This window comes from Zootoca vivipara, chromosome 2 (assembly GCF_963506605.1).
Source record: "Zootoca vivipara chromosome 2, rZooViv1.1, whole genome shotgun sequence".
In the NCBI taxonomy this organism is placed as follows: domain Eukaryota; kingdom Metazoa; phylum Chordata; class Lepidosauria; order Squamata; family Lacertidae; genus Zootoca; species Zootoca vivipara.
This window is the reverse complement of record NC_083277.1, coordinates 52,109,211-52,124,523: the sequence shown is the minus strand read 5'-3', so window position 1 is coordinate 52,124,523 and position 15,313 is coordinate 52,109,211. Positions and strand designations below refer to the sequence as shown.

The 15,313-nt window shown below is 42.1% G+C and overlaps 1 protein-coding gene across 1 annotated transcript in view; it reads left to right on the top strand.

Annotated features, from left to right (window-relative positions):
- SEMA3G (semaphorin 3G) overlaps positions 1 to 15,313 on the top strand; it is an 81,393-nt gene that overhangs the window by 28,321 nt on the left and 37,759 nt on the right. Inside the window, exons 2-3 of the mRNA XM_035106093.2 lie at positions 4,825 to 4,985; positions 12,068 to 12,130. Coding sequence (XP_034961984.1) covers positions 4,825 to 4,985; positions 12,068 to 12,130 — 224 coding nt within the window. The remainder of the gene's footprint in view (positions 1 to 4,824; positions 4,986 to 12,067; positions 12,131 to 15,313) is intronic.

The following is a 15,313-nucleotide window of genomic DNA, read 5'->3' as shown; positions in this document are numbered from 1 at the left end:
TTCTGAGCCCACTATCTGCATGCCTTCACATTACGATGGGGATTACAGCCAGGGAGAAACACCCAAAGTGTTTGTTTTATTGTTTACAGCTGCAGCTAAGCAGAGAAGGGTCTAGTATCTGGCATGCTTTATAGGAACTCCCTCTCTGTGTAAAGCAGGGTTTTTAGCTAGTGAGTGCATATCCTCCCGTTGAAGCGGCTATAGAATTCAGACCCAGTTGCTGGCCCATAAACTTTAATGGCTAAATAAATGGCCAGCCTCAAATTTAGACATCTGATGTAGTAGTGGAGGCTCTCAGATATTAAACCCATGAGGATGCACAGGTACTTTTATTGACAGACCTTTTGATCAAATGCATGAGCGGTGTGTGGAAATGAGTGACGGACTGTTGTAAGAATGGTAAAGTACGGTACTCCTTGCATGGTGCCAAACATTATAATCATTAGGGCCAGTGTGGTTTACTAGTAGACAGAATGTTCAGCCTGGACCAAGATAGTGGGCTATTTAAACTTAAGTTTAAATCATATGCTAGTCATGGACTAGTGAAATAGGATTATATTGAAGAGGTTTTCAAGTGTTGGATGTGCTAAGGACTGTACATGATTTCTATATACTACAAGCATCATAGAAATATTTGCTAATCATCATCTAATCTCTTTTAAATCCATTTGTGTCAATAAATAGCCCCTTCCTTTCTCTGAAGTAAATGATCCAAATCGTCCATGCTTTCCGATATATGTGGCGTTTTTCCTTCTCATGGCATCATGTCACCTTACAAGTGCCCATTGAATGGTTGTGGAAAGGCTTCTTGATAATGAACCATTTCAAACCACACTGCAAGTCACCTTGGGTCATTTATGCATTTTATCTCCCTTGTTCCTCCCCCAAATACCCAGAGGTTCCTTTTTGGCCTTACATTCTTCACCAGTGGGGTGCAAATCACTCCTGAAATGTTGCCTATGAATGATGAGTCACCTTGGTCATTAACTCTTCATACTCTGGGAAGTATTAACTCTTCATACTTGGCTTTAGATTTGATTAGTTGCTACTTTGCCTTTGCTGAAATTTCTGACTGGACAAGGAGGTGTGCAGAATTACTAAGAGCTGAGCCAAGATGATGAGAGAGAAATTAACTCATCCACAAATGATTCTGGAATGTGGGGAATATAGTCAGGTCAGGATTTATTGGTGTTTTTTTAAAAAACTTTTTTTTTACTGGCCATCCAGCATATAATTGTTCAGCAGCATCTCCCACATGCTATTCCCATTCCCTCCCTTTCTCTGCTGCTCTGATTTATATTTCTGCTTCGTTCAGAAGCCTTGCAGTAAAAGCGCATTTTTTAAATTTTTCGCTGAAAAATATTAGTCTTAGAAGATGGATAGAGATAGCAAAGAACAGCTACTTACCAAATTAGAGAAAGCAGCTGTGTATGCAAAACAGGTGTGCCCTAGCAAATGCAGACTAATGAAAAGTATTTTGTTGTGTCTGGGAAATCCAATGGACACAGAAAAATGGCAGCTTGAACAAGCAATGCCTAATATCATAGGTAACATTCTAACACTTTCATGCACAGATCCTGTCCATCAGTGCTAATTTGACATGTCAGAGGTATTCATGCATCTGGTTTTGCTTCATGTGAAGTTAGAAATATAGGCTGCTGCTCCTTCTTATAGCTTCAGCCTAGCCAGAACGACAAAGAAACTGGGTGGAAGTCTTGAGAGCAAATTGGAATGCAGAATCACCAAGGATCCTTTCTGTATTGACATGTATGTTAACATCTGGGGAATGATTCAAAATTGCTACCACCTGGCGCTACCCTTGTATTTGGGAGTTTTGCTATCTTTACGGGTGAAAGATAGACTCCTGCACGTGTGCCAGGCAGCCAATCTCTCTGGGAATTTACCTTCCCAAGGTTCATATTTTATCATGTTGTACCGCGGAACAAATAAGTTACAGGAATGACACAGACCATCTGACCTGCTGGGGGGCCTCCTGTCTGTGCATGACCATGTGGTTTTCTGAACCTTCCTCCCCCACACACTGGCCTCTTCCCACTTAAGGGTGTGTCTATTCCTCATTTAAAAAAACCACCCCAAATAATTTCTTCCGCTGTTACAACAGGCAAGAGCATGAGGGAGTGCTAATGCAGTGAGGTCACTATTGTTTTGTTATAGGTCAGGTTTAGAAAACACAGCGCTTAAACCACTAGCAATGAACCCAGGGAGCAATTAATAATTGGGGCTGAATTCTCATTCAAGTTTTTTTTACCTCTCCAGTTTTGGTTCTAGTACAAAATTTTTTTTCCTTTAATTGGTTTTTAAAAATAGCATATTTAACAAGGAAAGAAAAAAAATCAGTGAGAAAAAAGAAACAAAAAACATAATCTGTTTACATTAAAAAAGCTCAGCAGATGAACTTTGCTTGGCCAAATCTTGCCTGCGTTGTTGGTGCTATCCTTAGGCAGACTGAGGTTGTCGCTTCTGACAATTGTTGTTGGGTGTAATGAAAGGAAAGCAGTTTGTTAGTTAACTTTCATTGTGGTTTATTTATTGCTAGTCATGAAAGGTGCTTGTGATATCATAATAACTCAGCTGGCCTTAGGATGCATATCTTGACCTGGATGTGTGGGTGGGATTCATTTGCTGACCAGGCAACAAAATGACATGGGCTAGTTTGGACCCTCCCTGCACATATCCCAGGTGAATGAAGAAGGAAGTGGTGATTTCAAGTCTTTGTATATGCCCACCCACAACTTCATTGGATGGGTGTGGATGCACCCTTCCATCACTGGGACTGCCTTTGTCTCTTTTCATCTGTTTTCAAATTGATTCTGCATCTATCTACAATGAGCTTTAATTTTTGGAATGAAACCAGTTTCTTAAGAAGTGTTTTTCAGGGCAAAAAAATGTGTACTGTAGTTGTTTCAGAATGTGTGTGGACTTTGTAGAAAAAGCAAGCACTCAGGCTCCATTGGTTCCAAAATAAAATGTCATGTGTACACAACCTGTATGTGATTTTAAGTTCTGCAACTTCCCTAAACTGCCAGTATTATGTGTTTCCCTGAAACTCATTACATACATTATGGCATTTAGATAGCATAAAAATCCTAGAATATGGGAGCTGCAGAAACAGAGTTCTATAAGCAATTGTTTAAGCTTATTATTTAAACTGGGCAATTGGTCTCTACATTTCCTCTTCCCACAAGACCCCAAGTCATCTCTTCCCCTTCTATTCCCCCATTGCATGGCTTTCCTTACCTTTCCCCCACAGTGTTTCTTGCATTGAGACCTCAAATCCACCCCAGCTTTCAGCAGCCACTGATAAAAACTCCATTCTGCAACTGTCAGGGTGTTATCCCTGTCACACTGATGGACTGTTTTATAAGGCATTTATCTTTTAGCCTTTTATCAGCAGTAAAGAGACCTCCTGTCTTCACTCCCAGCTAATGACAGCCTCCTTCAGCGTTTTGGATGGAGCATCCGGTGTTCCTAGCTGCAGAAATTGTTTGGTGACCTGGGACTCCATGTCCGGGTATAAAAAAAAGAAATGGCCCTCACAGACTGATGAGATTAATTTCCAATAGTCCAGAGGATTCATACGCAGACCACCAGTGCCTCAGTGCCACAAAAAGCTTGGTCTGTGTGCCTAAAGGTTGCCTTTGTCTTAAGAGCTCCCCTGCCCCAAGCCAAATTACATTGCTGTGATTCAGGGTAAGGCAGCAATTTGAGCTGAGGTTCAAATCTGTTTCTCCTGCATCCAATTTCATGGACCTCTCTTTTTAAATAAGGAAAACAAAGAAATTCAACTCTAGAAGAACCCAGTGTAGGTCAACAGCAGCAGAAACTATGCTGGTAATGAGAGAGGAATTTAGATATATCTTTGCTCAGAACCCCTCTTCATTGGCTCATGGTTTGGGGAGTTCATGGAACTGAAATGGACATTAGTTATGGCATTTGCATCTTGGTGCAACTAATGTGCTGGTCATTTGCTGCATTCCTAAGCAGGTTTACTCAGAAGTAAGTCCCATTGAATTGGAGGCACTGCTGATCTTCCACCCTATTTTCAAAGTAGATTTTTATCCCCCACCCCTTTCCTGATTTATTCACTCACCCTTTCTTCCCTGTTGGGGGTGGGAAGGAGCGGGCAGGTGCCCTTTTGTGGTTTGCCTCAGGTGCCAAAATGTCTTGAGCTGGCCCTGGTGAGGGTGGTAGACTTTGAGGCAAACAGAATAGCCTGTTAATTCTAGTTCTATCTAACAATTTCTTCAAGTTTGGTTCAAAGTACTTTATTCAAAAACAAGGTGTAGCCATGGGCTCCAAATGTGCTCCCAGTGTGGCTAATATCTTTATGAGAAATTTTGATTTAGAGCACATTGTTCATAATAACCCAAACAGTGAATACATTTTGTTTTATGGCCGGTATATAGATGATTTGATATATTTATATTTATTTGTATTACTTAGAACTTGTACAACTGATGAAGCCCAGGACGGCGAAACAAGGCCAATATTCCGGAAAGCCTTGTCTAGACTCTGTAAAAGGATTCTGTGGAACTGTAACAAGCTCCCATGTGGATTGTTTGGACTGTATGAACATACAAAGAAACAGGTGGAATAGACACTAATACATGTATGGACCTAGTGAATGAACTGATCGGTGAATGAACTGATCTACTGGGTCTTCTGTTTACTCCGTTGAACTCTATAAGTTATTTGATATGCTATAGTGAATAATATATTTTATTTATGTAAGAGCACAGCCGGTTACGTCTTGTGTGTTTGTTGAGTGTATTTTACGTAACCACAGGTTTGATGTTGTTTTAGATCTTTTGGCCACTAACCGCTCAGTCCTGTTCCTTGGGCACCGAGGAATTTTAGACTTCCGCTCCTTGTACCTCGATGAATACCGTGACCGCCTGTTCATTGGAGGAAAAGACACACTTTATTCTCTTCGGCTGGATCAAACCAACATGGATGCTAAGGAGGTAATGTTCTCGATATATAATGCAAATCTAATGTTTATTACCATCATGCATGTTAAATCAAAGTTTATATGGCACTTTCCCAAAGCACTCAAAGACCCAGGTGGCGCTGTGATTTAAAACCACAGACTCTAGAGCTTGCTGATCAGAAGGTCGGCGGTTCGAATCCCTGCAACGGGGTGAGCTCCTGTTGCTCGGTCCCAGCTCCTGCCCACCTAGCAGTTCGAAAGCACATCAAAGTGCAAGTAGATAAATAGGGACCGCTCCGGGGGAAGGTAAACGGCATTTCCGTGTGCTGCTCTGGTTCGCCAGAAGCAGCTTTGTCATGCTGGCCCCATGACCCAGAAGCTGTCTGCGGACAAACGCTGGCTCCCTCGGCCTATAGAGCGAGATGAGCGCCACAGCCCCAGAGTCAAACACGACTGGACCTGATGGTCAGGGGCCCCTTTACCTTTTATCTTTACAATACGGTGGTACCTTGGTTTAAGAACAGCTTAGTTTATGAACAACTTGGATTAAGAATGCTGCAAACCCGGAAGTAGGTGTTTTGGTTTGTGAACTTTGCCTTGGAAGCAGAACATGTTCTGCTTCCTGTTGAGTGTGTTCCATTTGTAAATTGAGTCTCCCGCTACTATGGGAAATCATGCCTTGGTTTAAGAACGCTTTGGTTTAAGAACAGACTTCCAGAACGGATTAAGTTCGTAAACCAAGGTACCACTGTACTGAAGGTAGCTGGGCATTCTTATCCCTATGGGATGAGAGCTACCATACCTTATCTGAAGCTTCCTGAGCAAGTTCAGGGTGTAGTGGAAGGCCACCAGCTCATGCACTGTGCTACTTTACAGTATGTTAGGTACATGTTTGTTATGCACGAGATAGGAGGCTCTTCTTAGTAGGGGATGCTAGTACTCCAAGAACCTGAATGGTGGGAAGCAAGCCTTGGGAAGTAAGTAAGTGAATAGATTCAAATGGGGATTATGCTCTTTGAATAAGGTTGGGATAGCTGATGAAGGGTGGTATACAAATTTAATTCATCATCATCATTATTATCATCATTCACAAGCTTTAGGGAGGGAGGAATTCAGCAGAGCTGCTTGGCTGATGGAACAATCTGCCCTCTCCTCTCCCAGTGTGCTGCTCCGTGGGTTCTCCTGCCAATTGGAGGGGGGGCAGGAGCCCCCCCCCCAAGAATTCCTTGCATAGGCTTCTGCTGGTAGGACTGGTTAGTTGACTCCGCCCATTGATATTGGCTGGCTGTTGCTGGCACTACCTGCGATAGCTCAGTTGGTAGAGCATATGAGACTCTTAATCTTAGAGTCATGGGTTCAAGCCCCATGTTGGGCAAAAGACCCCTGCATTGCAGGGGGTTTGACCCTCATGGTCCCTCCCTTCCAACTCTACAATTCTACGATTCTACCTATGATTTGGCTGCACTGTATACAATCCAGAAATGGTATAATTGACAGCAAACAAGTACTGACTAACTGATTTTGCTGTGTTTTCTTGTGGTCCCAGAACTTTGCCCACCTGCCTAAGCTTCTGTTTAGAACCATTAGTTGTACATTTCCACCTTGGAGTCAGTTTAAACACCACAGAAGTCTCACATTGTATATCCCCAGCAGTTGTGCAGGGGGAGTAGATTCTGCATACCTATGCAGAGGTGCAGTTAAATGGCTTTAAAATGTTCTTTCCATCAAGTGGAGCGCCTTCGTGGGTAAGCACTTTCCAGTGGCCTCCGTAAGGATACTTAAAGCATCCCTCAGAGGAGCCGTTTTTCCATAGAAGCTGAAACTCAAGACGAACAGAAGGCATTCAGTAAAGCCCAGGCCTTAAGCAGACTTATTGCCCAGGGCAGAGAACTTCATTAAATAGAAGCCAGAAATGTGACACCAGCCCAAAGGTTGGGGGTGGATGGGAGCCTGTGTAAGGAATGTTCCAGTCCAAAAGAGATCATATTGCAATTATATGTAATTGGAAGTGTGGGAAGTCTAGACATATGATCAGGTTATGAGCAATTAATATAAGTCTGCAGAAGGATCTGACTGTCATATATGGTAAATGGTTACAGGTAGGTAGCCGTGTTGGTCTGGATCGAAGTAAAATAAAAAAATTCCTTCAGTAGCACCTTAAAGACCAACTAAGTTTTTATTTTGGTATGAGCTTTCGTGTGCATGCACACTGTATCTGAAGAAGTGTGCATGCACACGAAAGCTCATACCAAAATAAAAACTTAGTTGGTCTTTAAGGTGCTACTGAAGGAATTTTTTTATATATGGTAAATGATTAAATTAACTGCTGAGTCAAAACCCAGCAAAACTGTGCCAGGAAATGAGATACTTGACATGATGGATGTCTCTAGTACCTTTTTGTGTGTGCAAATTGCTATATGGGAATCATTCTATTCCTCCTCCCAATAATTCTGTGAAGCAGGTCACTTTAATACCATCATTTTACAGGTTCAGAACTAGGGCTGGGAGCGTTTCAGTTTAAAGTGTTGTAAATTTAAGCAAGGAAAACAGGTAGAGAAAAACGGGACTCGACATCGCCATCTGGTGGCACAATGTTATATTGCACATACAACGCACATAAATTGCTTTTTCTTTACCGGTCTAGCTGAGTCCTAAGACCAGGGGTTGGCAACCTAAGGCCCGTGGGCTGGTAGTGGCCCATGGGGCTCGTCTAAACGGCCCATGGCGACCTCTGCCGACACCAACTCTTACCTGTGCGGTGTGGGGACCTACTTCCGGGTTGATGGTGCCTGTGTGCATGTGCATGGGCGCTCCTCTGACCCAGAAGAGTGCACGTGCACACCTGCTCCGGCCCATCCTCCAACAGATGGAGTGTGGACTGGCCCATCGTCCGCTAAACCTTCCTGAACCCTGCCTAAGACTATAACAGAGAGAGAGAGAGAGAGAGAGAGAGAGAGAGAGAGAGAGAGAGAGAGAGAGAGAGAGAGAAACGTTCCAAACATTAAACAATCAAGAAGAAACTTAGAGGTCAGATAAAGTTTTCCATTTTTGTGCAGTTGAGAGGCGTGCAGCCACTTATTTAAAAAAAACAGTACATTCAGGGAGCAGGTGGTTATGTCATTATTATCTCCCTCAAATAACAGTTTTCATTGGCTACTAGCCATGATGGCCCTGTACCGCCTCCATTGTCAATGGCAACATGCTGCTGGGGAAGACAAGTGGGAAGAGTGCAGTGGTACTCCTGTCCGGCTTGTGGGGTTCCATGGGGCATTTGGGTTGGCTGCTGTGAGAACATGAGGCAGAACTAGATGAGCCTTTGGGATTGACCCCACAGGGCCCCTTTTATGCTCTTATATTCAAAAGCAGGCCCCAAACATCATTGGCACTACTATCACCAGTGCCAAAATATATTAAACATAGTTTCCCCCCTCTTTTTTGTCATTAAAGTATCTCTCCACCAATGATGTTACATCCAGTTACTTGTTCTGAACTTAACTTGAGCGAGCTCCAACAGTTGTTTCCCTTTTTGTACTGCCAGTTTGGGTGGGTTGAGCTGAAGCAATGAAGTGGCAGACCCAGGATTTTGTAGCTGAGTGTTGCTGATTGTATGTGCAGATAGCATGCCTGATCCCTCCCACCTTTAATTTTGGAAAACTGAGATTGGCATTACCATACTAGAGCAGCTACAGGCTATGCTGCCCTATTGCTAGTGATTTTCCTCCTTCTCAACTTTTTCCAGTAAGGGAGCGTCAAGGAAATTGCTACTGGGAGGTGTATATAATTGATTCTCATTTCCTCCTCTCCAAGGTCAGGGAGGAACTGATTGACACACACACACACACACACACACACACACACACACACACACAGTTCTTTAGGAAGTGTTGGTGTTTGTCATTGGAAAACATGATACATATTTATTCTAACATTTAATTTTAAAAAAATACCAGCTACTTTATTACTTCAACTCCCATTGAGCTAAATGGCTCTAGAGACTTTTCACATGGCCTGATAGATTTTTAGCTGACTAGTGGCTGTACCTCCTGCTAATCAGCATAAGATCATGATGTTGATTAAGCCAAGCCAAGCCACTGCTCCCTGCCATCCTCCGGCTCTCTTCCCTCCTCCTCCTTAGCACAATCTTTTTCACTACATTATGTACCAATACTGATAGGATAGGCTCAAATGCCACTTGAAAGAAGATGGTGTAATATGGCAGAACTTCCCATTGAGCCTATCTGTGAAGGCACTTTTATGAACATTTGGTTTTCACAAAGCATTCTGTCTTCTTGGCACCACTCAGGGGTAACTAAACAAGACTCTGCCTGTCATCTCTAACTATTGGCCATGGAGGATGGAGTTGATGTTATGATCTAACAACATCCAAAGGGCACTGGCTACCCTTACATTACTGCCACAGCAGGGCTATATGTACTCTACCAATCTACTTCATGCATTGTCAACAACGAGGACCCATCTCCCCAAATAAAACAGATTTGCATTACTTTTGATATGTCAAGTGTATATGCAATATTAGAAAAAATTACTGTAATGTAAATAGAAATACACTGCTTTTCATCGTAGTGGGGAAGACTGTATCCGCATGACCTGTTTCCCTGCTCAGTCTGCTGTCCATATGCTAACTGTTGATGGACAACTTCAAAGGTCCTGTTGCTCCTACTTACTGGAACTGGAACTGGGCTTTGACCAGACAGTCCTTCAAATAGAAGACTTACTCAATCAGAGGACTGTCCTAAGGAGGAGAGTTTGACTTTCGTTTGAGTGCCTAAATAGAGTTAACTTTTTATAATTTTTTTTAAAAGAATGCTGAGCATTGTACTTTTTAAATATGGCAGCTGGAAGACAAAACTTTGGTTTTTTTCTTAGATGTTTTGTAGACTTTTGTTTCACTAATCCTCCTGCTCTGTAATACCCCACCCATTCTAGTCTCTAGTTGGTAAAACATGGGGGGGGCAGGCCCATGAAACGTTCCATGGGATAAGAGTGCATTTATTATAATAAATCACACAGTTTGGCTTCTTGATGCCATTTTGGAAATAAGATTTTAAGTACCACTGTGTTCAGCTGACATATTGGCCAGCTGCAAGTTTTAGCTTTTACTTAGAAAGTGCAAGAAGATCAAACTTTTGTTTGTGTGTTGCTGTGTCCTTGAGGGTGTGAGACCACACAAAAGGGAAATGGAAGGTCAAAGGAGACCCTTCTCCTCTACATCTTGCAGAAAATGAATGTCTCTCCAGAATTCTCTGCCAGCACATTAGTCTGTAAAACAAACTTTATAAATCAGTACATGGCTTGCATAAACAGTTGCTAGGCTTATGGTTAAAGAGCCAAGTTGTAAGGCCAGGTTAGGGTTAACCTGATGTCCTTTATTTGAAAAGATCTCTCTAAATTCTCTCCTAATTCATGATACTGCAACTCTTTGTAGGATAATGGATGCCTTTTGCTTGAGATAAAAGGCTCCAGAGGCTCCTTTATTTTTGAAATATTAATCTGGCATCTTATATTCTTTATTACCATATTAAATGGAGTGAAGCATCCATTACAGGCAAAAGAATAAGATTTAGCTTCCTTCTCTAAGAAAGCACTTTATTTTGTTTCTTTCTTTTATGTCTTCCTCTAGTTATTATCTTGGGTGATTTTAACATTTCACCCCTTCTCTTGTTAGGACATTTTCTTTTCATGAGTATGAACCAGTAAATATAGATTTCTTGTCTTCTCATGTTGCTCTTCTCTAAGCCCCCATTCTGTCTTGTTCTTGTCCTGATTCTGCAGTTTACACCCCCCCCCCCAACTTTTTATATCATTGCTTCAAACTTGTTACTCTGGTCTACATTCTTTCTTCATTTACCATCTTTACTCCTAGCCTTGTGCATCTGAGCATACATAGCCATGGCATGTCATAAATAATATTGTAGAGATAATTAAATAATAATAATAATACCATGTGATCTTAAGGCACTTTCGAATCACATTCATCCTGATTGGTTTGTAGGGAGATTGGGCAACAATGGCTGTTTAAGGAGCATTCATTCTGATTTGCTTGCCAGGGAGGTTAGATGAAGTGGAGTCAAAGCAAGCACTATCCCACATTTTCCAATGCATTTCTCTGCCATTTCCCTTATCACAAAAGTTTTGATATTTTTGGGGAGCAGGTTTGTTGCACGATGCCTTCTTCCAACTGTGCAACTTGCATTTGCCAGTATGTGATTGAATCTCACCTGAAAATAGCCACGGTCTGGAAGTGAACTGATTCATTTTAGGTTTTCGTTTGTTTGCTCTGTCTCCTGCAAAGGAAGCTTATTTAAACTGCTTGATACTGGGGAGTATTTGTTGAATACAACAGAGGTGAAAATGAGCACTGCAGCTGCCTGCCTGTGGTGATGACTTGTATTGGTTCCACATATCTGTGATAATCAAAGCTTTTTGAAAAATGAATTGTTGATGATGATGATTATTATTACTATTTACATTTGCATCTCACTTTTATCCTAACAACAATTCTGTGAGGTACGTTAGGCTGAGAGTAAGGGCTCATTCTGCTTGCCGCACCACTTTTGCCCAGGAAAACCCGATATTTACCACTGATTCAGAGCAAACCTCAATTGGGTTTTCTCCCAATTGATGTTTGTTCTGATTGAGCACTAAAGAGAGGGTTTTCTGGGGGAAAGGACCAGGCCAAACAGAAAACCACTTGGACCTGTGCCTAGAAAGCATGGGATAAGCAGAAAACTGATCGGAGCCGAGCTTTCTGGGCATGGGACAAGCAGAAGTGTTGACGAGCCCTAAGTGACAGACTGAATGAGCTTCATGGCCGAGGGGGATTTGAACTCTGGTCTCCTGGTTCCTAGTCTAACATTCTAACCACTATGCCACAGTGGTTCTCAGAGGTTAACATTTCTTCAGGGAAAGTCTATGTACAGGACAATTTTATTCCTGGCAAAAAGTAAAAGCATAACAAGGAATTTAGTTGTTTGTCAACTAGCAGGAAGGAAGAAGACCCTGCACCAAGGATTTTCTTCTCGGCCTGAGGAAGCTCACTCCCCAGTGCCATGTCCTCAGAATGTCTTGTACTTACGTTTTTGCCTTATGTTGCAGATCTACTGGCCACCACTCCCTGGACAGAAAGAAGAATGCTTTCGAAAAGGAAAAGACCCAGTGGTAAGTCACCCTGTAAAGTATCCTGATTAATTTCCTGAGAGTTTCGGCACTACTCTGATGACATATTTGAAATGAACCTGCAACTTCTGGAGAAAGGCAGGCTGCATCCCTTGCTGACATCATCTTAATCAGCTAATCCTGCTTCCATTTGGGGCAACTCCTCTATCCCTCTTCTAGCTTGTTCATGCTAGAAACAGGTTTGATGATAATCCACTCTTCTCAAGGGGTCCAGGGAATTGCAATTCTGCTGAGTCAGTCTAGGGATAGCTGACTAAGATTTCTTAATACCCCATCAAATGTCAGTTCCCAAGATTCTTAGTAAGTCACCTTGGCAATTATTATATAACACTAATAAAAGTTTGGAGAACAGAAGACTAGAGGCATAATACATATTCATGACTGTAATAGAATGGGACGCTGGTGATTAGTATTCATAACCTTGAAAGAAAAGTTAAGAATTAGGTTGTTTTAAGCTCACTAAGTATGTGACATTTTAGGAAGGCTTTATCACATTTTAATTGTAAGAAAACTTGCCAGTTTTAATGAATATAGATTGGGAACTAGTCCTTCAGGCATCATGTTCTTGATGTGTCCATACATAAGCATCACATCTTTACAGATTTTACTTGTTCTGGCTGTTAGAAAAGAAAGCTATCACATGGGAAGGTGGGTAGCTTGAGGGACAGTTCAATGTTTAGCTCCCACCAGTTGGATTTTGGAAGCATTCCCATTGATAAGTGCACATGAATATGTTTTGTTGGAATGAGTCATCCATGCAGCTTGTAAATTGCTTTCAAATATATGGGGTGGAGTTATAGAAAGGCGATTGACTACATGTATAACGGAATGAACTTGCTTCAAGGCTCTTTGTTACATTGTTTTGTGAACTGAAATCTTGTGTGTGTGTGTGAAAGTGCAATTCTAATTTGAGAATAACTGCCCAAGCATCTCTCTCCGCCCCCAGTCCCATCTTAATACCATATATCTGGAAACTGGTCCCCACCTACACTTCAATATTCATCTATCAAGTCAAAAGGGGGGGGATTTTTTTATGATGCTAGGAAATAAATATATTTCCTAGTATCATAGTATCCCCTAGATATCCTAGTATCCCCAGCTAAAGCCAAGTTCACATATCCGCTCACTGCTAGATGCATCAGTTAGCTTACATTTTAGACACAATTGTTTTCGCAGGCAGGGGGAAGTGGAAGACTTCTTAGGAAAAGAAGAATCTTAAACAAGCAGCAGTAAACTTCCTGCAGTTCTGGGGTATCACTTATAAGTGGGGTCACCTGAGATGCACCAAAGGGTATCACACACTGAACTATCCAAGGTGAAAGAGACTGACATTTTTTGAAATATTATCAAATTTTCAAGCAATAAACATAATCATATCAAGAAAAATACAAGTGCATTAGAATATTCAGAGAACACAATAGTTGTACAGCATGTCTAGTGTAACCCCATATCACAGATTTTGTCACTGTTGCATATTACAAAAGGATATCTCACTCAAACATAATATGACAAGTTTCCCATCTCCAAAGTTAACAAACTACAGGAAAGGCTCGTTGGAATAACCGTTCTTATTAAAAGCAGAAGAAAGAAAACGTCCACCTGCTGATATCATCATTACCAGAATGATGGGTTAAACAGGCTGCCAAAATCCTTGGGGGATGGGAGTTCATATAGATGTACCAGATGTATATGAACTTGGGTAAAAATGACCAATGTGTTATTGGGCTAAGTTTGCTTCCCCCTCAAGAGACATTACAAGGGAGATATGATTACATAAGGAAATCTGTGCAGAATCAGACTGAATGTTCACCTGGTCCAGCATCTTACTTCAGCATCGCTCTAGGTTGATTGTTCTGTCGGCATAAGCTTTCCAGATGGAACAATCTCCCCTGTCCTCCCCCATGCCTTGTTCTGGGTGTTCTCCCACCCCACAACCCAGCTCCAGGGATTAAAGGGGGTTCATGGGGGGAGGAGAGGGGGACAGAGACCCAGAATCCTTTGAGGGAAAGAATCTGCTTTGAATGTGCTTTAAAGGTGTGGTGTGTATGGTGACTACACTACCTGAAAGATCATCATTTCCTGCATGAAGATGCCCACATATTATAGTCATCAGGGGATGCCAGGACATCTCCTTCTGCCCTCATTGGGAACATTCAGGTGCCAGGTTAAACAGCTCCACTTGAAGGTGTGTGTGTGTGTGTGTGTGTGTGCTTTAAAAAACCATATATTGTGGTACTGTTCATTGTTCTTGCTTTTTTTGTTTATTTTCTTACTGCTGGATTGTGTTTCTTTTGTTTTAAGATATTTTGACTGCAAACCACCCCAAATACCTTATTTGAGTAAACATGAAATATAAATGTTTTATACATAAACAAATACATATGTGGTATATTTATATTACTTTTCTCATAGCTGCAGTGTTTTCCATCCCCTTACATTGCGGGTGGGAAATCTTTTGGTTCTCCAGATGTCATTGGATTACAACTCCCATCAGCCCCAGCCAACACAAGTCCAGGTGAGGGATGCTGGACATTGTAGTCCAGCAGCATCTGGAGAGCCACAGGCTCCCCCACCCTTCCCTTGCATAGCTTACCCTCACCACTGGTCTGTGAGGATTACTGGGAGGGAACTGAAAGACAGTGGACGGCCCACAAAAATCCACTGAGCTTGTGGTTCAGGATTTGCACCCAGACCTCTCAGTCTGTCTAGGCAGCCACTTATGTGGACAGGGCCCGGGAAAAATATTAATGGGAGTTTTTCCCGCAGGGTTCCTTGCACATTTTACTTTCCAGCTATGCCTACATATCACTTCACAGTCACGCAAGTAGTTACCGTACTTAGAAAACATGCTCTGAGACAATGGGGACCTTGAGGGGCCTAAGAGGGGATTTGAACCCCTTGCTGACAGTCCATCCCAAAGTAATTGCTCCCAAGAGTGGCCATCACTCACTTCGGTTTGCACATGTTTATTTTGCAATCTGTCACCAATGGCTGCAGCCTTTGGGGTAGCCTTTAAATATTCCGGCTTCTTGCTATTTTAGTTGGTAACTTTTGCAGAAACAAAGCAGGGAATCCTCTGAAATGAAGTATTTAGCTACACTGAAGGCCACTATAGTATTCGGGCTCTTAACATGGGAACTTGACCCATGCCACACTGCAGGGAAC